General features: G+C 36.2%; 1 protein-coding gene across 1 annotated transcript in view; it reads right to left on the bottom strand.

The window, feature by feature from the left end:
- Positions 1-23,205, bottom strand: part of ITGA4 (integrin subunit alpha 4) — a 78,014-nt gene that overhangs the window by 15,734 nt on the left and 39,075 nt on the right. The window contains exons 15-16 of the mRNA XM_021718954.1: positions 9,534-9,683; positions 7,186-7,262 (exon numbers count right to left, since the gene is read on the bottom strand). Coding sequence (XP_021574629.1) covers positions 7,186-7,262; positions 9,534-9,683 — 227 coding nt within the window. The remainder of the gene's footprint in view (positions 1-7,185; positions 7,263-9,533; positions 9,684-23,205) is intronic.

The following is a 23,205-nucleotide window of genomic DNA, read 5'->3' as shown; positions in this document are numbered from 1 at the left end:
CTGAAGGCCAAATTCGCATGTCTACATGTTTTTGTACAAAAAGTTCTATTAGAACACAACCATGCTTTTGCACTACAATGATAGAGTTGAGTAGTTGAGACAAAGACCTCTGTCCTACAAATACACAAATATTTACTATTTGTCCCTTCAGAGAAAATGTATGTAGGTTCCACTATAGAAGCAATCTGATGAGTACAATTTCAAAATAAACATAATATATCATTCTATTTAATTAAAATATATTCTGTATTATCCTGACTATAATAGAGGTTTCATTATTTCACATGGCATAGAATACAGTTATTTACTCCCAGAAGCTATCTGGAATTAGATAAAATAATTCCCAGTCCTCATAACTCCCTGGTGAAATTTTATACCTGGAGAAGAAAGGAATGAAGAATACTTCCATAGACACAATGTCTAGGCTCTGATTCTTGATTTGTGAAGTTGCGTATTGCTGGAAGAATGTACGATAACTAACAAAGAAGTAATTCTAAACCCAGGCTCTCATTTTAGAGTAGAGGAATTTGACTGAGTGGTAGTGTGCTGTCCCAACATTTTAGAGAATGACTTGATGTACTTGCACCTGTGCGGCAAACCTTTGGGTTAAGTACGTATGTACCTGCATGGTGATACCATGAGAAATGGGAGAGAGAAAATGTGTGGGAACATGGCTGTCCTACAGTCCCCTCAATTTGCTAATCATGCTACAACTAAAGGAACCAAAGGGGTTCTAAAAGTAAACTTCAGCTTGACATTAAAGTTTAATTGAGACTGGTAGAAGAGCTGCCTAGAAATAGATGTTTATAAAATATTCTGGCTTATAACCAAAGCATTAGTCACTGAACACCTTTGGGAAAGAAGTTGGCACTTAGACAAGCAACAGAAGGTGAAAGCACTGCATAAACAGCTAGGTTCCAAGACAACAGCAAATTAAAGAGAAACATAATGTTCACATTTCAGCAGCTAGACTCCTGGTTTATTTTCCATTTTTAAGCTATTTTGCAACATTACCATAATTACAACTCTACTTTTTTCCCCTCCAAATATACATCTTACTGTACTTGATTTATTAACAAGATGCTGTCAAAAAGGTCCCCACCAGCTTCCCATGTGAGACAATAAAGGACCAGGTGCACATCTGGAAGTACGACAAAACCAATCCAGAGCTTTTGCCGGGACTCAGAGTTCATTCTTCATTAAAACAGGCATAATGCAGACTTGAAATTTACAAAGCAGCCTAGAATCCATATAATCCATGTAACTTACACAAATCAAGGTACTGTGTACATACAGAATCACAATAAGTGAAAGAGGAAAAAATAGAAAAAAGATGTGTTGCAGCACCAGGCTCTATGTTTTTTCTGAGTGAATGATACAGTTTTATTTTGCAAGAAATGCTCCCCAAGTCTTATAATGAATGCACTGGTAAAATAAATTAGGGCCTTTTAGCCAACTTGTTTTTAATCAAGATGCTAGAAAAAAATATAAAATAAACTGTTGCCATATTTCATATGTGTCAAGATACATGACTCATTTATTTGACAAAAGAGTAGCCTGCAGCAAGTGGCCTGCTTTCCCAAGTAAAATTTTATCCTCTTTTCTTTACTACTGACTTAAGAAAAAAAGAAACTTCTGAGAAATTTGTGCATACTAGAATAGATAGTTTACCTGACATTTAAGAAGACTTTATTGAATAAAGGTAAATACACTGAGGTCAAGGGTAGAACAGCAGAAAAACTTGAATTGGAAGACTGAAATAGTTAGTGACTAGCATGTTTTAGCATAAAGCACATAATTCATTCTCCCAAAACTTTGAGGTCAGTGAGGCATATATTTTTACTGTCTCCATTTTAAAAATGGACGATTTCATCAGACTAGCTCTTTGGGGGGTTAACAGCATAGCAGCAGATGTTGTTCATTGCTCATTGTCTACCCAACAGTTGTTTCCCTTCTTAGCTGCCAACAGAATCCCAGATTACTCAAGTAGTAGGCAGCATTGTCTTGATCTGGCGGAAGACAAGCTTCTAGTTCAGCTACAGGGAATGAATCATGAGCAATCTTATATGATCATGAGGACTTCACTCTCCTTTAACCAAGACAGATTCAATTATAAGAGTGTAACAAGGGTCTGGTTTATCAGAATAAATCTAAGAAGACACTTCCCTTCCTAAAAGCAACCTAAAGAGGACAAAACACTTTTGCTCTTGCCTCTTTTTTCTTGCTTGGGACCATGGTGCTGTTGCAGCCATATCATGGTCATGAGGAAAAAGCCAAGAGAAAACCATTGAGTATCTAGTCTTTGGTAGCGCTCACCAAACCTGTGAATACTTGCTACCTCCAGACTGCTTATTTTGCAAAATAATTAAATGCTCTTGTTGTTTAAGTCCCTATTAGGTAAGTATTCTATAACTTGCAGCTAAATGCATTCCAAACAGTTACAAAAGCAATCATTCAGGGAATGCCTGCATCACTTACCCTGGAAGCATGACTGAGATGCAGAGAAAAGTTGTAGTGTCATTTACAACCGTAATCTCTATGAAGGATTTGATCTTAAACTGCCTATGTGATGGCTAATACCTACTATTATATTTGCGACCTTGATTAAGTCATGTTTGTTCACCTTTGTTTTGCACTGAAAGTCCATTTGGATGTAGTTTGTTGTCCCAAGAATTCAGACATACAGGAGGAGGCCTCAACTTAATGAAAAGATGAGACAAAGCGAATATGAACTGTTTAGTGTGCTATCAGCAGTTTATTATAGTGGTCTTCAGAAACTCATGTTCTTAACTGAGTAAATACATTTACCTAAAACAGGTTTGTAGCTCTGGGGCGCATAAATACCATTAGAACCAGCAGAGTTATAGCTGAGAGAATGTGTGGAACATATGGTCACAACTTGCCTACTGTTTCTGAGAGGCGAGAGAGGACATCTCTGTGGGAGAGGCATGTTTTCATTTGATAGAGAATAATTTACTAAAAATGCAAACACTTTATCAGAAATTTTCACCATGGGTCTAAGAAATTAATTAGAAGAGTTATCATTGGAAAGTTCCTCAAATAAATTATCATTTATCTAATAGAAATATGTAGCCTGTAACTCTCCTAGTGGATACAAAAGGAATGGTGCCTACTACTTTACACAGGCATTCATGCCACTTCAGTTCTCATGAGACTGCAAACTACTGAGCCAGTCACAGCCAGCTATATTCTCAGGACATAAAGTACACAAACGGAATGATGCTTAGAATTTGCAATGCTTCATTTTATGGCCAAACTAAAAACATTTTATCATGATCCATATATATTCTAGCCACAATGTATAAAGAATATTAACAATTTGTCTTGAAACTTCATGTGAATCAGGCTTTGCACTACTCACTTGGCTTGCATTACTACATTTTATCTTCACAAAGGTCACCCGGCTAGTAATATGGTAGATACAGGATTTAAACCAGATCAGTTTGACTTGAAATCCAAAGCTCTTCACCATTACAACATTGGTTCTTAGGTTTCAACGTGATAAGAACTTAAAGTCCTATTAACTGTGAAGAGTTCTGGCCTGGTCCCCACTGATTCTGATTTAGATAGCCCAGGGTCTAAGAACCTGCATGTCTATCAAGCCTCGTAGGTGATTCTCGTGAAGATGGCTCAGAGGACACACCTTGAGAAACAATGCCTTATACTCTGTTGACTGCCAATGAACACACAAAAGGCTTGATATTTAGACTGTAAGAAATATTATCACTTCAAATTAAAAATACATAATTTTTATTGTGAGAAAGTAATAGAGAAAAATAATACAATTAAATAAATACATCTTATCAATAAAATATATTTTCATTCTTTAGGAAAGAAATATCCTTAGTAATATTTTCCTGTAAATTTCAATGTCCCATTTTCTCATCACCCAGAGAGATTGCAATGAAAGGTGACAAAGATGATAGCAGGGAGTGTCTGATTTAAGAAAATGAAAACATTTCTTATTTGTAGCTTATGAAAGCTTTCCCACAAACTCTTATCAAAGTTCCATAAGGGGAATGGAGAACAAGAAAACTAAGCATTTAGGAACAAAATGAATACAGAAATGGGAAGGTTATACTTTATTCAACAAATAAATAAACAAAGGCACCTCACTACAGGCTGGGATGCAAAGTGGTTAGTAGTCAATGTTTTTGGATTATCTGAGCAGTCAATCCGGATAATTTAAGAATAAAGTCCAATTATCAATCAAGTCAGTTAGGGCTTCTTGGCCCTTGACTGTGGAATGCTCAAGGCTATCCTGGCATTGCCTAAGTGAAAATAATTAATTTATTCTCTGCCATATGTGATCCCACCCCAGTAGGGTATTCAATTCTGTTTGTCAACCTTTTTATTTATTCTTCATCGACTCCCTGTCCCTTTCATCACAACAGCTCTTTTGAATCTTTCTCTTTCCTTCCAAGTTCCCAAACTCATCCTCAGAGCCCTCAATTACCATATATGAACTTGCTTTTTATCCTAGCTATCCATTAATTCTCTTCCTTCCATACTTCAATTTTTAAATAATGTCAAGTATTTGTCCATAGCTTCAGAACTCATTATTATGAGATTCTTAACTTCTTTCTAAGGCTAATTTCTCTACCTATGAGTCTGGCCCCATTTGGGATCTTGTACCCCTCTCAGGAAACCTCTCTAATCACCTTTAGCATTCCAGGCGCTCTGTTAAGCATTGGGAACACAAAGATCAAAGGACAGGAGACTGCCTTGCTGTAGCTTCCAGGACAATGTGGAGGCAGACACTCAATACTGGTGAGCACAGTGCAATGGGAACCCTGGCACAGCAAGACTTAAGGTTAAATGGCTGGAGACAAGGGGGTTTCCCCTCAGAAACAGCAGATATTTAAAAGATAAAAGTTCATCAGGTAGACGAGTGGAAGAAATGAAAAGATGTAGAGGCTCAGGAGAGCGTGGCATGGCCAAATAACTCTAAGTATTCTGTCATTGATAGAAAAACTCCCAGGAAATTGGTATGAAATAGCACTGAGAAGTTTAGGTTTTAAATCTAAAATAAGTCACTGAAATGTAGATATTAGATGTGTATGTATCACAGTTTACTCTGGAAATATCATGGTAGAAGAATTAGAATAGTGCAAAATTAGAGGACAGTAGCCCAGAAAATAAGAGTGATCCAGGTGGGATATAATCAATAATCAATGCCTGGTTTTGAGCAGTAGTGGTAGAGTTAGAGAAGTCTGATGGATAAAAAATGCATTTAAGTGGTAGTATTATAGAACTTAATAATTCTAAATGTTAGGGATAAGAAAGAAAAAAAGATACAAGTTGAGCCCTTGGTTTCCGATTTTGGTAACTTATTAATGGTTGTGCCATTCTGGATAGTGATTGGACAGACTGAATCTATGGGGCACCCAAGAGGACATATCTAACAGGGAAATGGAAATGTAGGTGTGAAACACAGAGATGCTGATTTAGGCAGCAGCAGTGTAGGCATGCCAGGTGAAGCTGTAGTTGTGAAAAATATTATGCAGTACATAGTGAGAAATATGGCTGAGGAAGGCTATTCAGGGTGCCAAAATCTAAGACCCTCCAAAGACAATTGAGAAGGCAAAGCTAAAAAGTAGAAGAAGAATGGGGGTAGGATGGCATCGTGAAAATTAAGGAAAAAGATGTTCAAAAGAGGAAGTGAACGACTGTCAAGTGCTTCAGAGGGAAATGAAAGACACTCACTGGAAGTTAAGTTGAAGTCTTCTCTCTCCAACTTATTCTCTTTCCTGTCATTGATCCTCACACTTATGTCTCCCCATGATTAAACAAGTAACAACATTTGATAAACACATAAAAATTATTTACCTGAACCTACTTGTTCCCAGTGTGCTCTCTTTTCCTTAATGACCCTGTCATTGAGAATGCCCTGAGAGTTTACTGCTGCATTGAAAATTGTCTTAAAATTTGCCAGTGACAACTTTTCCTTTCCTACTAGTCACATTTTAAATGCCAACTCCCATAACTTTTGCTTAGACATTATGTTACCTGATCTCTCTAAAAGTCTTACAATATGAAGTCCCCCTTTCTATATTCTCCATTGGCCATTGCACCACAAGTTTAGTTCTCCTCTTAGTTTTCCGAAGATACCTTTTCAGTCTCCTATAAGGACTCGCTGCTCTTTTTAAGCTCTTTAAATAAAATTGCCCCCCCAAGACTTGATCTTTAGTTCTTTTCTCTGGGAAATTCACATTTTCACCCCCTGGTCAATCTCACAAGTCACAAATGTGTTGAGGAACCTCCAAACATAATCCTGATTTTCAAGTGGAATGCTACAGACAAAAGTGCCTCCAAATCCAACAAGCTCCATATTAAACTTCCTTTATATCTCAACCTAAGACAGTTACTCATGTCCCTTCCCTGTCGCTGCATCTCCTAGTCCTCCACGTCCCACACACAATCAACCTCAACTGGAAAGGTGGTTTCTCTCTCTCTCTGGCCCTTATCTTCACATTTTCTCTCTGATACGTGAAACAATTGGAATATAGGGGATCTAGACATGATACAAAATTTCAGTGATTTATTTTCCATCATAAAATAACAATGGCAGCCAATATTGATCTAGTCTTGATTGTGTTAGGTGCTGTTCTAAGCACATTACATATATATTCCTTATTACTCTGTTGTTTTCCTTTCTATGAATTTAGAAGAGCAAGATGGTTTATTCCCTTTCAAAATTGTCATGTGTGAATTGTTTTAAATATCAGTCTGAATAACCAGTTTTCTGGGCAATAAAAAACTAAGCGTTATGTAGTGAAAGCTCATTTTGTTACCAAAATTCTATTAACAGGCACTTACAAATGTCTAAAACATAGCTATAATTATAATAATGATTACCCAAGGCACAGTTAAATCCTGAAATATCTTCTGAGTTATCAATAAAAGATTAAAACATGCTCCATAAAGTCTTGGTGTTCGTATATTCTCATTCTTTTAAAAGTGGTAATCTTTAAATGTGTATTTTTGTAATATACATCATTTAATCTCTTTCAGTAGAACGTTGTTCTTTTTCAGGTCTTTAAATGCTGCCAACTCTCAAGGATGATTTCTAAGTCCTCAGAAATAATCTTACTTTCTGGAACCCTTATGCACACACTCATTATTCTATCTTGATGAATTACAGAGAGTATATTATACACTTACTTCAAAAATCCAATCTTTGCAGAAACCTGTAAATCAGCAGAACAATTTTCATGGGCACAAAACCTTGCAAAGTTTATCTGGAAATAAAAAGTGACAATATTTTTATTTTAGTTCTATATATTTTAAAGATAAGACATCTGTGATGCATGAGAAAAATGAAATTAATACATCAAATTGATAACACTTTAAAAAATCCCTTTCAAAGAGTTCTATTTGAAAATTAGTCAGTAGGGTTCAAATGACAACTAATTGCAGGAATAAAGGAACTAAATTCTTCCAAGAGGCAAAATTTAAAGACCAAATCTGATAAGTGAAACAAGGTTTAAGAAAAAAAATGAATAAAAGACACTTTACAGACTATAGGATAATATTAGCTGCCAATATGTTTTTGCTGAGTTCTTCTCAATTTTCTAGAGCTGCAGCCTGATCTCATTTATTATACATAAGCATGGCATTTATTTAATTTGGGCAGACATTGGAACAGTGATTTTATTTTCATTCAAATGCTACATAAAGAAATTCAGAAATTTTACTTGAGAATATACTGAACAAAATTAAATGATAGTAAATATTCCAGAATTTATTTAACTCTGAGCATTTTAATAAAATCCATAGATACTACAAGGCACATGGGAAGACCTGAAGTATAAACTGGACAAAAGAAAAAAATGAGGAGAGATAAAAAGAAAAGAAGATAATAGAAATGGTGAAAGAGAGAGGCATATGCAAAAGAACAAAGAAAAAGAGAAAAGAGTGAAATCAAGAAAGTCAGAGAAGGAGTCTGGAACATTAAGTGAACAGTGACTATAGTATGGTCAAATAGCATGTCAGACCACAGACTGCCTACATCTGGGGGAGCCGAAGTATAAATCTTTCTCTGATTAAGTAAATAGGATTTTTTCCCTGACATTCCTATTTGTCAAAGCAGGTTATTCTAAGAATCACAATGTAGATTACTCTAACATAACTATAAATAGCTAAGGGTTTTAGCCTGTGTACTTGGATATTAAAATTTTTGTTATTAAAGACACTTAAAAATAGTTGATATTGAAAACTGAAGTTCAACACAAGAGTAAAAAAAATCTGGCTTTCATAAATATATTGCTGTAAGGGGATAGAGAAAATTTGCTCTTAAGTTATCTTCATTTGACCTAGTATTCTAGACTAGACAGAGGTGACTGTAAGCACAAATATCTTAAAGTGACTTTGGAGCAATTCTGTCTGGACAGGATATAAACTAGACTTTTAAATGTCCCTTTCATCTTTTACATTCTATTTGTCATTGTGAATGTTTTTTGTTTTTGTTTTTGTTTTTTGGGTTTTTTTGAGTTGGAGTCTCACTCTGTTGCCCAGACTAGAGTGCAGTGGCCGTTCCCGGCCACCACAGCCTCGACTTGCTGGGCTCCGGCGATCCTTCCGCCTCAGCCTTCCAAGTAGCCAGAATTACAGGCATGCGCTACCACGCCCGGCTGATTTTTTAATTTATTGTAGAGATGAGGTCTCGCTGCCCAGGCGGGTCTCGAACCCGCGGGCTCAGGCAATCCACTCACCTCAGCCTCCCAAAGGCGCAGGATTACAGGCTGAGCCACGGAGCCCGGCAGTGAATGTTTTAATGAAGACTTTCTACCATGCCCGGATGCATCTTGTTTTTGGGAAAACACTACATCTTTGTGTTGTTGGACAGAAAGGCTCTGAACAACAGGATTCCTGAGAATAAATATACTGTGAGTAAAAGAGAAATATTTTGGCACAATTTCGAAGAAGCAGTTCACTGGCTAGAATGCAGGATGCATCTTAAATGCAAGTAACCATGTGATGTGGCTGAAAAGCATGTAATGAAATTTTTAAAAAGAAATTGTGGAACATAAATATGTATGTTTATAAGTGGGTAAAACTGAGCAAAGCAATTTGAAAAAAAAAATGAGTGAATCTATGGGTAGGGCGAGAGAGAGGGAGACAAAAATGAGAAAGAGGAAGAACACATGACAACACTAAAGAACTGACTAATGAATGTAACTTACTTCCATTAGGATTTCTCTCTAGTAATATATTTTCTTCACTGGCAAGGCATCAAGGAGAGAAAATTAACATTTTATATGTATAGAAAACTACTGCTGTGACTAAATGCATATTCTAAAATATTCAGTTCAATATCCTAAAGGGAATATAAAAAATAAAGAAAAATGGAAAACACAACATACCATAAAACTATTTCTAGAAAAAGTTCATAAAAATTTTTCAAGAATTTAGACAAATATTAGCTTGATTTTAAAAGAATATGTCATACTTAGAAAAAATATTTAGTTATCTGTCAGATAAATGTTTTAAATAAAGAAAAATATTCCTACTGTTTTCTTAATCATGTCTTTTTCTTTCTTCTGTTGAAGAATTGGCTGCAGTGGTGGGAATTCCTCTGTACTTCGCTTATTGAAGACGTGATGCCCAAGGTGGTATGCAGCTTCTATCTGAATTGGGGTGAGGATGTCCCGCACATCCTTCTAAGGATGAGAAAAACCATATAGATGAATAACAAAAGTAAGTTGCAGATAAAAAATATGTAAAATGCATTCTTTTCTGCATAAGGACAAGCACAACTCATGGAAGGCAAAGCAAATACCTTCTATGTAAATTGTTTTAATAAAATTGATTATGTATTCTTTTTGCATTACAAAAATATTCATGCTTCTTATGAAAAACACAAAATGAATATAACTATGAAAAATGATAACCATCTAATAATAGTTATAAAAGTCTACATTTGGCCATATTTCCTTCCATATTATTTCTATGAATTTTTATAGTAACTTGACATTATAATATAAACATTTTTCATTATAAACCCCCTGTAAATCATTTTGAAGTATTAACATTTTATTCCATTTAACATTACCCTATAATAAGATTGTAGAAAAATAATATCTCTTCCGACTTAATCGTGTTCTTTTTATAGCTTTCAGTAACATTTTGGTTCAATTTGATTTATTTGATTCTATATTTATTATGAAATACTGTTTTTTTGTTGTTCTGTATGGATCTTTTCCCATTATATTTCCTAGGTTATAATTACAAATTAAGAAAGTTATATAGGAAAGTAATGTTTTGTATATTTAACTTTATATACTAGTAACATTTATTTTCTTATTAGTAGATATCTTTTTAGGTTTATTGTACTTTAATACTTCACAAAGAAAGATCTATTAATTTATTAATTTCACAAGGATTGTAACTTAATATCATGACTAATTTCTACACAGCATTTCTCATTCCTATTGCTGTCTATATGTGGTCGGAAAAATCTTTTTGAATAATTAGATTTTTGAAATTTTTTTGTCCTCTTTCTCCAAAGAAACAGCTCTCAGTTTATTACAACTAACTGCCAGTTCTTACATTTTAATCTTTATGTCTATGTGCAGACATTATTTTTCTCTCTTAAAAAATATTTTCTGTAACTTAAAAATGATTTACCTTTTGATTATTCTCTAATCCCCTCATTAAAAGAAAATATTCCACATTATTATCAGTATTATTTACTAACATATACATAAGCAGTGAAATAATACGAAAATGATTTTGAATGTGTTTGTTATGCAGTTAAGTAAATACTGCACTAAATAATAAAAGTGTTCTAGACTCTCAAGTCTATGAAAATAGACAGTCAGCCCTCTGTATCTGAGGAATCTGCATGTGTGAATTGAACCAAACAGATTAAAAATATTTAGCTGGGCTCGGTAGCTCAGCCTGTAATCCGGTGCCTTTGGGAGGCTGAGGTGAGTGGATTGCCTGAGCCCACGGGTTCGAGACCCGCCTGGGCAGCGAGACCTCATCTCTACAATAAATCAAAAATTAGCCGGGCATGGTAGTGTTGCCTGTAGTTCTAACTACTTGAAAGGCTAAGGCGGAAGGATCGCCGGAACCCAGCAGGTCGAGGCTGCGTGGCCAGGAGCGGCCACTGCACTCCAGTCTGAGCGACAGAGTGAGACTCCAACTCAAAAAAAGAAAAAAAAAAAAAAAAAATATACATATATATATATGGCAAAAAATGGGTAGTTGTTTCTGTACTGAACATGTGCAGACTTTCTTCCTTGTCATTATTCCATAAACAATACAGTATAACAATTTACATAACATGTATATTATATTAGGTATTATGAAGATAATTTAAAGTATATGGGAGGATGTGTGTAGGTTATATAAAAATACTATGCCATTTTACATAAGGGACTTGAGCATCTGTGGACTTTGGTATCCAAGGGGTTCCTGGAACCAAATCCTTCAGCATATTAAGATACCGTATATGGAAGTAAGGTAAGACATAAAACATGGTGTCTCTTAGTACCTGTTCAAGGCCTCCCTACACAGAAACATGATTTTTTTTCTTATCTAAGAGGGTGGGCAAATATGATTTTACTTATAAAGTAATCCAAGAGGACTTATAACAGAATTCAGGTGACAAATTACATGAAATTAAAGCATGATGGAAAATCTATAAACCAAGTTGTTATTATTATTATTATTTTTGAGTTGGAGTCTCACTCTTATCTCCCAGGCTGGAGTGCAGCACACTCACAGTCACCACAGCTCCAACCTTCTGGGCTTAGGTGATCCTTCCGCCTCAGCCTTCCAAGTAGCTGGAACTACAGACGCATGCCACCAAGCCCAGATAGTTTTTTGTTTTTTTTTTTGTCATTTATTGTAGCGATGAGGTCTCACCAAGTTGCCCGGGCTGGTCTTGAACCCCAAGGGTCAGGCAATCCTCTCACCTCAGCCTCCCAAAGTGCTGGGATTACAGGCTGAGCCACCACGTCCAGCCTAAGACAAGTATCTTAATCACAACAAAAAAGTAGAAATGATCTCAGGATTTGAGAGAGCAGGTCACAGTGAGCATATATAGTCCACCTACACAGGAATGAGTGTAGAAAATCTACACAGTTTTTCTTGGTATTAGAATCATTACGATGCTTGGAAGACAATGTGAACAATTGGCTACAAACTTTGATGTCTTCAAACTAATAATTTAAATTTAAAGTTCAGTTTGACTCTACATTTTTTTTTTTTTGAGTTGCAGTCTCACTCTGTCACCCAGACTGGAGTGCAGTGGCCGCTCCTGGCCACTGCAGCCTCGACTTGCTGGGCTCCGGCAATCCTTCCACCTCAGCCTTCCAAGTAGCTGGAACTACAGGCAGGCACTGCCACACCCAGCTAATTTTTGATTTATTGTAGAGATGAGGTCTCACCAAGTTGCCCAGGCGGGTCTTGAGCCCTTGGGCTCAGGCAATCCACTCACCTCGGCTCCCAAAGCGCTGGGTTTCCAGGCTGAGCCACCGAGCCCGGCCGACTCTATGTTTCATATAGTCATTCCAATCTATAAGTTCTTCTCAAACATATAGATTTTAAGAAGTCCATTCTTGACCATTAAAGAAAGAGTCAAGTGTTTTTACTATAACTAGACATATTAACTGAAACTATAATTGAGGTTTATATTTATGCTTGATGATTTTGTCAGGGTAGACCTCTGACATTGTAATTGACAGACCTCCTACTGAATACTGTCAGTGGACCAGGTTTTTGTTTATCTATAGACATTTCAGGATTGAAATATGACTTAAACATTTCTGCCTAAAAGCACATAAGAAGCAGATTATTTTCAAAGCTCATCAATTAATAATCCCTAATGGATAGAAAAATAATTCCCTACCATACTGATTATTTCTGCACAAGGATAAACTTTTGATAAAAATCAATGAATTAATAAAGGTTACAGAAGCTATATAAAAAACTATATTCTATGTCTATGTAATTAAAAACAAAAATAATGTAATATTTTTTCTCATTATAAATTTATGCACAATGTGTATACAGAGAATTGGTGTTCAAATCTTGGGTCCATCACTTATTTTCTATGCAATTTTAGGCAAACTACTTAACTTGTCTCTGGCTCAGTTAACTTATCTGAAAATAGGAATGATGATGATGATGGTATTGATAACTACACCTTATTGTTGTGATGATTAAATGACACAGTATACATAAAACACTTAGACATTATAATAAGTGTATGTTACATTGAAATGGAGCCATATAAGCCAACCTAGGAATTACTAAATTTCAGTTTCTTAAAATAAGAAATTACACTGAACATTTGGAAGGAATAAGAAAACTGAGCTATTGCCAACCAATCAACATCAAATAGACAATGAGTTATTTAACAAGTATTAGACTTTTATTTATTAAATGGTACCTAGGTAATTTGAAGCATAAATCATGGAACTCAAAATCCTGACTACTTTTCTATTCTAGTTTCTATTCTTATACAGATAAGTGATCATCTCAACATGAAACCTTGACCATGTAGGAATGCTGCAAATCAAGGCCAAATCCCAAGTTATTGACTTATGAAAACGGAACAGCTTGAAGCCCTGAGTATTACAATAGCAAACTTGATTAAATTATTCCCTAGGTATAGGAGTTAGACAGTCACTGATTGTCCCTCCACATGTCCACTGTTTTAATTCTTCTCAATAAGCTTGCTTTGACCAAATCACATGTTATCTAATTCATACTAATTTTCCACAAGGTCTTCTCTACATCTGGTGTATATTACTTTCATTATCCTAATTAGCTATTAATTATGCTTTTCTTGCAATATATAAAATGTACATGCGCTCTTGCAAGAACTGTATTTGACAGGTATTCACACTTATTTAACTTTAACAGCTCCACCTAAGGACAAAAGCTGTAATCTCAAAATGTCTTAAGTGATTAAGTATTTGGGAGGAAGAAAGTAGATTTGCTTAAAATTTTTAATTTGGATAGGCATGTGCTATCTATATTAAAAATAATGAAAATTCCATGCCACATTTTTATGGACAATTACATAAAATAGGGCACCCAGGAGCATGCAAATTAGCATATGCCTGAAATTACATAAAGTCTGCCTTCTTGTTTGACACTCATGGAAATCTATATTTCTGGCCAACTTGAGAGCTGAGCTGTAGGCCCATGTCCTTCATGTACAAGGGTGGACCCCTAAAAAGCAGAATTTATTTATAAAAATTGTATATTTATCTTACATATTAAAACTCCAGTCATCTTCAAGTTACTCTCAATCTGATGCAATATACCTGTTAAGAAACTTTTTCCACTGCTCAAAACAGTTTTGAACTCATTAATTTTGATGCCTTTTAGTGCATCTACCATTTTTTGTTTCCTTTCTTCCATATCAGCAAAACATTTTCCTTTGAGGACATTTTTCACCCAGGTAAACAAACAAATGAAAAAAAAATAGCATGGGAGTAGATTGAGTGAATAGAGGGTGGGGCATGGGAGTCATGCCATTTTGGTCAAAAACTGCTGAACACTCAGTGGTGTTTGCACATCACCCATCATGAAATGGGCAAACATGTTGAAAGAGTCTCAAAAAAAAATTCACTGAAGCCAAACAATCTCTCACAACAATGCTAGCTGGTACACTGATGTAGATGGTTTCCTAGAACACTTACCTAGTGAAAGAAACCTGTACTACAAGGGGCCCACCCCTAAAAAAATAATTCCGGGCTTTTGGGGGTCCTACGAGTACTGAAGAAATTTATTTAAAAGGTAAGATCAACATATTTAGATAGTATTGCTGAATTAAACTTTTAAAAATGTTGGGCATAAACCTTTGAAGCTATCTATTCATGAAACTACTGTGTTCAAAAAGACCCTGGGAATACAAAACTGAAAGCCAATACCTGTTACAGTCTATATCCTACAAACTTACACACAGCATGGGGAATGAGTATTCTGATACATGTATGCACAGGTATAGTGGGAGTAGGGCCACTAATCTACACATAAAAGAGGCTTGAGAGGCTCTTAGAACAGTTTAAAACAAGAAATTTGACTAGATTTGTGTTTTTTAAATACCTCTCATTCACAATAGCCACACACACAAAAAATAAAATACTTCAGCATCTTCCTACCCAGAGAAGTGGAAGATCTTTACAATGAAAAGTACAAAACACTGCCCAAAGAAAGCAAAGAAGACACAAACAAATGGAAAAATATTCCATGCTCATGGATTGGAAGAATCAACATTGTTAAGATGTCCATCATACCAAAGGCAATGGACAGATTCAATGCAATACCCATTAAATTACTAACATTCTTCTTAGACTGGAAACTCCAACACAGACATTCATATGGACACATAAAGAACCACAATCCTCAGCAAAAGAAACAAAGTGGGAGGTATCACATTTATAGATTTTAAACTTTATTATAAGGCTACAATAATAAAAGCAGCTTGGTATTGGTACAACAACAGGCATAGAGAATAATGGAACAAGATAGAGATTCTAGAAGCAAAACCTCAATTACTCAATCAACTCAGCTTCAACAAAGCCTCCACTGACAACCACTGGGTATAGGAAAACCTATTCAGTAAATAATGTTGGGCAAACTGACTGATCACATGCAGAAAATTGAAACAGGTCTCCTACCTATCACCATATACAAAAATCAACTCTAAATGGATCAAAGACCTAAAGTAAAACCTCAAAGTATAAGAATCTTAGAAAACACAGGAGACACCCGTACGGAAATTGGAATAGGCAACCAATTTCTGATCAAATTCCAAAAGCCTATGCCATAAGAGATAAAATAGACAAGTGGGACCTCATCAAACTGAAAAGCTTCTGCAAAGCAAAAGAAACCATCAAGAGAGTGGGGAGACAACCAACAGAATGGGAACAAATATTTGCCAACTTTATATCTGACAAAGGTCTAACATCCAGGATCTATAAGGAACCAAATGTACCCAAAGGAAAAAGACAAACAGCCCTAATATAAAGTGGGCAAAAAATATGAATAGACTCTTCTCAAAAGAAGATATACGAGCAACCAATAGCTACATGAAAAAATGCTCAGCCTCAATAATCATCAAATAAATGCAAACTAAAGCTACATTCAAATACCACTTAACTCCAGTCAGGATGGTCATCACCAGTAACTCAAAAAACAACAGAAGCAGGAAAGGATGCAGGGAAAGGGAACTCTTCTATATTGTTGATGGAAGTGTAATCTAGTACAAACACTGTGGAAAAGAGTGTGGTGATTCCCAAAATATCTAAAAATCAACCTTCCATATGGTCTAGCAATGCTCCTTCTGGGAATATACCTGGAGGAACTCAAATCATTCTATAAAAAAAGATACCCGCACACGCATGTGTATTGTAGCATTATTCACAATGGCAAAAACATGGAACCAACCATGCTTCCTATCAAAAGTGGACTGGATTTTTAAAAATGTGGTATATATACATGATGGAACATTATGCAGCCATAAAGAAGGACAAAATTATGGACTTCACAGCAACTTGAATGGATTTAAAGTCTATAGTACTCAGTGATCTATCACAGAAACAAAGAATTGAGTACCGCATGTTCTCACTCATAAGCGGGCCTTGAGCAACTATCATAACACTATGAGAAAGGGATTGGCAGTAGTGGGAAACTGCCAGAGGAGGGAGAGGCACACCTCATCAACAAAGGCACCTGCATAAAGAACATTTGTATATCTAACTGTGAATTGTAACCACATCTTCAAAATAAAAAACTAAATAAGAAAATAAAAGAAATATTCTCTGGTATCAAATTGGGGTCGGGGAAGGAGAAGGTGAGACCAAGACATATCTTTGGCACCTGATCCTGTGCCATCATGTGTAATTATAGTCACTTTATCTATAAGATCGGTTCAGGTGATTGAGAACTGTTAATATTAAACATCTGACACTACCACTTCCTAAGACAACATCTCAAGATAGATTCTCCAATCATTATACCAAAAGAACACTCTCAGATTTTCCCTTATATTATTATTTAAGTAACACCAAGGACACAGCATCCATAGATATGTTAAATATTTATTAAGTTTCTGCCTTATGTAATGAGTTGTGTTGGCTCTAAGAAGAGTACAAGAAGACAAATATGCAAGATAATATCCTGCCTCAAAGATCTTGCAATCTAACAAATAATTCACATGTACTATAATAATCAATCTATTTCTGGAATACCATAATATCAGTATAGTGGCATAGTTACTTGTACTTAGATTTTTAGCATGAATGTCTGCATATATCAATCAGTCCATAGTGTGTTATAGTTTAAAAAAACTACTACTTTGGAGAAAATGCCACTTAACTATGTGCATGTATAGCTCAACAATAAAAGCAAATGAAATAAATTTTAAAATAATACAATAAAATATATCTGCTAACAAAATGCACATTCATTTTCCTGAAATTATTGTGGAAAAAGATGAACTTTAGAAGTCATCTAAAGACTTATATCACACAATAAACTTCCTGTATTTCAGAAATACAAAATGTAGAAATTTGAGAAATCAAGGAAAAGAAAAAAAAAGTATCTATTATATAAGTAGGTAGATTGATTTCATAATTTTAATACAACATGCTTAGTTCACCAAACTTGCTGGATCTAAGAATATTTACGATAGGCATTCCTAGTTCAGTAATCATGCTCTATACTTCTAGTTTTATTAGAAATGCTGCAGACAAAGAATCTTGTTGCTTCATTTGTTATCCTAATGCAGGACCCTTCTTTTCTTCTCAAATATTAGTGAATATTTTGATGCAGAGATTATATCAAGTTCAATCAAGAAATATCATCCATCAAAACTTTAAGAGAAGGCTCACTACCCCAGCTGCTCCAATATATCTAAAAACTGCCGCAAGTTATGGTTTGGGTTTCCAAAATCAAAAAAGCCTCAAAATTATTTCTTGTCCTAAGAAATCTCTAAGATCTGATAATGTTGTAATTTGAATATAATAAAGACAAAAATTCATTTTCATGTACTTACATGGATGAGGAAGCATGTTTTTTTAGAGGAAAAATGTGATGTCTAATAGAAGAGGATTGCATTAGATAAAACGCTATAAGGTATAGATGAAATTAAACCACTTCTCATACCATAAAAGCTTTTATTAACTCTCAAAGCTAAATTTTAGGTTTTGCTTTAGCAAAATCCAGTAATTTTATGGCTCTGATAGCAAAAATTAAAGCGTGGCATGATTATAAACATAAAATACCATGAATTTTTTAGAAAAAAAAATCCACAATTCCTTCCTTATTTTACGAAGAACAGATTTTGACCATTCATGTACAATAATCCTATATGTTACTATTTTAATTATAAGGAGACTGATTAGACCCAAGAAAACTGATGCCCCTACCAATCAGATAAATGAACATATAGCCTCAGAAAAATAAGATGGTAGAAAATTTACATGCCAGTGATGTAGATCCTTACTAGACAGTTAAAATGCCACCTGTGTTCCAAGAAGATCTAGCATGAAACTAGAAAGTGTGCAATTAAAAAGAGAAAATTAAAAAGAAAACACACCTGAAATTTTATAATGGAATCTGGGGATTTTTTAATAGTCAAATTTTCTACCACCAAAAATACAATGGGTTTTATACATATGAGTAGGTTTAAAGACTCTCATTTGCATGAGGTGATAAAAAATTGCAAGCAAAAATAAAAGCAAAATTTAGTTTTTTCCTTGCCTTCAAGTCTCCAAGGGCTTTTATACCATATGTTATTATATCTATGGGATCTTTCCAGCTCATTCCTTGAATGTTCAATTCCAACAATTTTCTCATCTACTGGAACCTTCAATTCAACTTTTTTCTCCTGTCCCTCACCCTTTTGATGTCTTCTCTCTGCCCTTCTTAACATGCTGAAATATCATTGCTAAAAATATAACCATTCCCTCATATGCTACTTGAACTTGCTTCACTTTCTTGACAAAACCACAGCCTTGGTTAACTGTAACTCCTCATCTGCTCCCAACTGTAAAATGGAATATGACAAGAAAACAAAACAGAACACTGAGTATACTCACTTTATGACCAGGAGCACAAGTAGATACTAACAGTCATCTGACAATTTTCCTTACTCTCCTGTTCTCCTGGAAGACTATTTCATATCTTCTTCCCCAGCTCCAAATACCACCCCCTCCATCCCTACTCAGGCAAATGACTTTGCTTCATACTTCACTGAGACTATTAAAGCAATCAGAAGAGAACCTTTAAGGTCCCCATCACCACATTCACTCAGCATTTGCAAGTGCATACTCAAATTAACCATGCAAATGCTAGCTAGAATCAATCCCTTCACTTGTGCAAGTAATCCCACCTTTCTTGCCTTTAAGCATTTTTCCCAACTGTTCTTCCTTTCATCTATATTACCAGTTTTTTACACCATTGGAGCATGTTTAACAGCCTAGAAACATGCTAATGTTTCTCCTATCTTAAAAGAAAAACAAAAGACAATCTCTTCACTCTATTTCTCTTGTCACCTACTAACTCCCAAATCTATGTCTTTGGTCACCTTTGGAGCAAAACTTTGTGAAAGAATAACCAATACTCTCCTGTGTCCAACCCCTCTCCTCCTTTTCCCCATTTACACCTCTGAAATGCTTTTGTCAAAATTACCAATAGCCACCATGTTGCTAAATCTAATGGTCAGCTCTCAGACCTTATCTCATGTGACCAAGCAGCAGCATAGACAGCATTGTCATGCCCTCCTTCTACTCTACTTTATTCACTTCACTTCCAGGTCACCACACACTATTGGTTTCCTTCCTTCCTTACCAAGTGGTCATTCGTTCTCCTCTGAGGGTCTTTTCTTCTCTTCAACCTCTTCATGTTATAGTGCCCCAGAGTGCAGACATTGGTCTGCTTCTTCTTATCCCAGCCATCTCATATGGCTTTAAAAACCATCCAGGCCAGGCCCAGTGACTCAGCCTATAATCCCAGCACTTTGGGAGGCTCAGACGAGTGGATTGCCTGAGCCTGTGGACTCGAGACTAGCCTGGGCAACTTGGCGAGACCTCGTCTCTATAATAAATAAAAAATTTAGCTGGACTTGGTGGCTCAGCCTGTAATCCTGTGCTTTTGGGAGGCTGAGGTGAGTGGACTGCCTGAGCCCGCGGGTTCGAGACCCGCCTGGGCAGCGAGACCTCATCTTTACAATAAATCAAAAAATCAGCTGGGCGTGGTAGCGCATGCCTGTAATTCCGGCTACTCGGAAGGCTGAGGTGGAAGGATCGCCGGAGCCCAGCAGGTCGAGGCTGCGGTGGCCGGGAGCGGCCACTGCACTCCAGTCTGGGCGACAGAGTGAGACTCCAACTCAAAAAAAAAAAAAAAAGAAAATTAGCCGGGCGTGGTAGTGCACGCCTGTAGTTCCAGCTACTTGGAAGGCTGAGGAGGAGCCCAGCAGGTTGACGCTGGGGTGGTTGTGAGAGTGCCACTGCACTACAGCCTGGGTGACAGAGTGAGACTCCAACTCAAAAAAAAAAAAAAATCCATATGCCAAAGATATATTAAATTATAGGTCTAGTTCTATGCCTCTTCAGCTCAAGGTGAGTATATACAAATGCTTAATTAATATTTATTTTCTCTCCAACTCAGCAGGCACACAACTGAACTCTTGAATTTTCTACCCAAAAGTTGTTTCTCTTATAGTATTGTCTCATCCGATGAAAACTATATTCTTCTAGTTGCTCAGGCTAAAGACCTTGGAGTCATCTTGCAGCTGCTCTCAAATACCAGACATACAATCTATTAGCAATTGTATAGGATCTAACTTCATCTACTTATCACTATATCCACTGCCAACACCTTGTTGGAGACATCTTTCACCTGGGTTACTGCAGTAGCCTCTTCCATGCATCAACCCTTGATTCCCTACTCTCTATCCACAATATACCAGCAGGAGTGTTTCTTTTTATATCTAAGTCAGATCAGATAACTTCTCGGTCAAAACTCTATAATAGACCTCCTTTCTTTCAGAGAAAAAGCCACAGGTCCTATATGACCCAACTCTTTCCACCAATCTCTCCCTTGCTCTCCTTTCTAGATATACTTTCCTCCCCATTGTTCCTCCAAATAACCAGGCACATTCTTGAAACCTTTGACCTAGCTTTTCTTGCTGGAACACTCTTTTTCTAGACCAGGTGCTCTCAAAATCCAATTCCCAAGCCAACAGCATCAGCAGCCACTGGGAAATTTGTGGGAATGCAAATTCTCCCAGCAACTTGCATTTTAAGAAGATCTATAGGTGATGCTGCTGCACACATTGAGAACCACTGCCCTATATATTCACTTGGGCAATTCTCTCACTTTCATCAAGTCTCTGCTCAGATGTCACTTTCTGAATGAAGCCTACTCTGACCACCCTATTTAAAATTGCACCCTTGACTCCTTCCCTTTCTGTACACTACCCTTTTTCCATTGCCCATATCTTCTAAAATAGTAGAAAATTTACATTTTTATCATACAGTTTGTCTCACCCCACTAGACTATAAGTCCCAGGAGGATAATAATCTTTTATATCTTATTCACTGGTGTATACAAGTGTCTCAAACAGAATCCGACATAGTGTAGCTTCTCAGTAAATATCTACTGAATTTATTGAGTGAATGGCTATGTGGAATTTAACTGGTATGGCCAATGAGGACAACTATACAAACAGTCAGTAGGTAGGGAGTCCTCTGACAGGTGGGGGCTGTGGACCTGTGTATATAATTAACAAGTATGCCACTTCATTTCATAATAAAGGGTTCAGAGAGAAAATATGTATATATGTTGACACTACTGGTACTAGACTCATTTTATGAAACACAGGAACAACCCAGGCATCCTGACCATTGTCTGTCTTCCACTATTATTAGGAAGGTGGGAGAATTCAGGCTGCTGTCCTATGCTTTCAGACTTAGAAGTACAGTTGTGCTACTGTTTCCTAACTTGGGTTACCACCCTGATGGTGGTAGAAAAGTGCACTCATGACAGTCCCACCCCTTTCTAAGTAACAACTAGAGCTCCTTCACAGAACTCAAGGATGAGGTAGCTGTATCTGTGGTTCTTTTTTTTTATTAATCAGTATTTTTTATTATGGTTTTGTGGGGGTACAGTTAAGGGTTAGGTGTACAATTACGTTTCATTCAGGCACCCTGTTGATAAGAGGTGTTTTCCCATCCCCAGACAGATATTTGCTACTGTTAATCCCATCCCCCTCCCCCAGTATCTGTGGTTCTTCCCACCACCCTGGGCTTGCTGCAAATGAGAGGGCTGGAGTAGCCTCTTGGCTTTCTATCTATGAGTTTAAAAGTGTTTCAAACAAAAGCAAGATAACTTTTAAAAGGAAAAAAAAGTTATTAGAGTAAACAGTCTTTTTTTTAAGTCCCTGCTGTGTACTGATCTCAGCACTAAGTGCTATTGTTTAGCATTCACAATTAGTCCCAAAGTCAGTGGCTGCATCCTGCTGCCATCAAAACCATGGTAATACAAGTATATGTGCAACAGAACACAGACGCCTCTGCTAAATGGTAATTTCTGTTACCAGTTCCAAAAAAGGTGTACAGTTTTGATGCTCCCTTATTCATAGGAATAATGCCAACAAACATAGGACTAAATAAATCAAATAAATTTGCTGCCATTTTTACAAATTCAACACAATGTGTTTATTTGTGAATATCTAATGTTGGTCCTTTTATTGCCTTTAAAATGGTCTCAATATTTGTCTTTAAACTGACTAACATAAATAAAACCATGTCTGTAAAGGATAAAAAAAAGAGAAACTCTAATTCTTGCCATATAAATGATGGTTACATTAATATTCTATACTTTTGGCTCTGAACCATCTAATAGCTTTATTTTAGCACAACAATAAAAACTATTAAGGGAAATGAGGAAATAGCTTGGGGATTATTGCTCTTAGCATTTAATAGTGTATTGGAGTCTTGATGCTTGCTTGCATTTGCTTGGAATAAGTATCTAAGGGAAAATTAAGTTCTAAGCTGAGGCTACTATTTGAAATCCCAGAAAGGGCTCCTGGGAATAGTTTGGATTTTTGTGACAATAGATTTTCTGATGAAGTACAGCATTCCCTAATGAAAAAGACCTGGCACTGTTTCATATGATAAAATTTTACCAATGTGAGGCACATGATGATCAGTT

This window comes from Carlito syrichta, unplaced genomic scaffold (genome assembly GCF_000164805.1).
Source record: "Carlito syrichta isolate Samal-C Ts95f unplaced genomic scaffold, Tarsius_syrichta-2.0.1 Scaffold314030, whole genome shotgun sequence".
In the NCBI taxonomy this organism is placed as follows: domain Eukaryota; kingdom Metazoa; phylum Chordata; class Mammalia; order Primates; family Tarsiidae; genus Carlito; species Carlito syrichta.
This window is presented reverse-complemented; position numbering and strand designations above follow the sequence as displayed.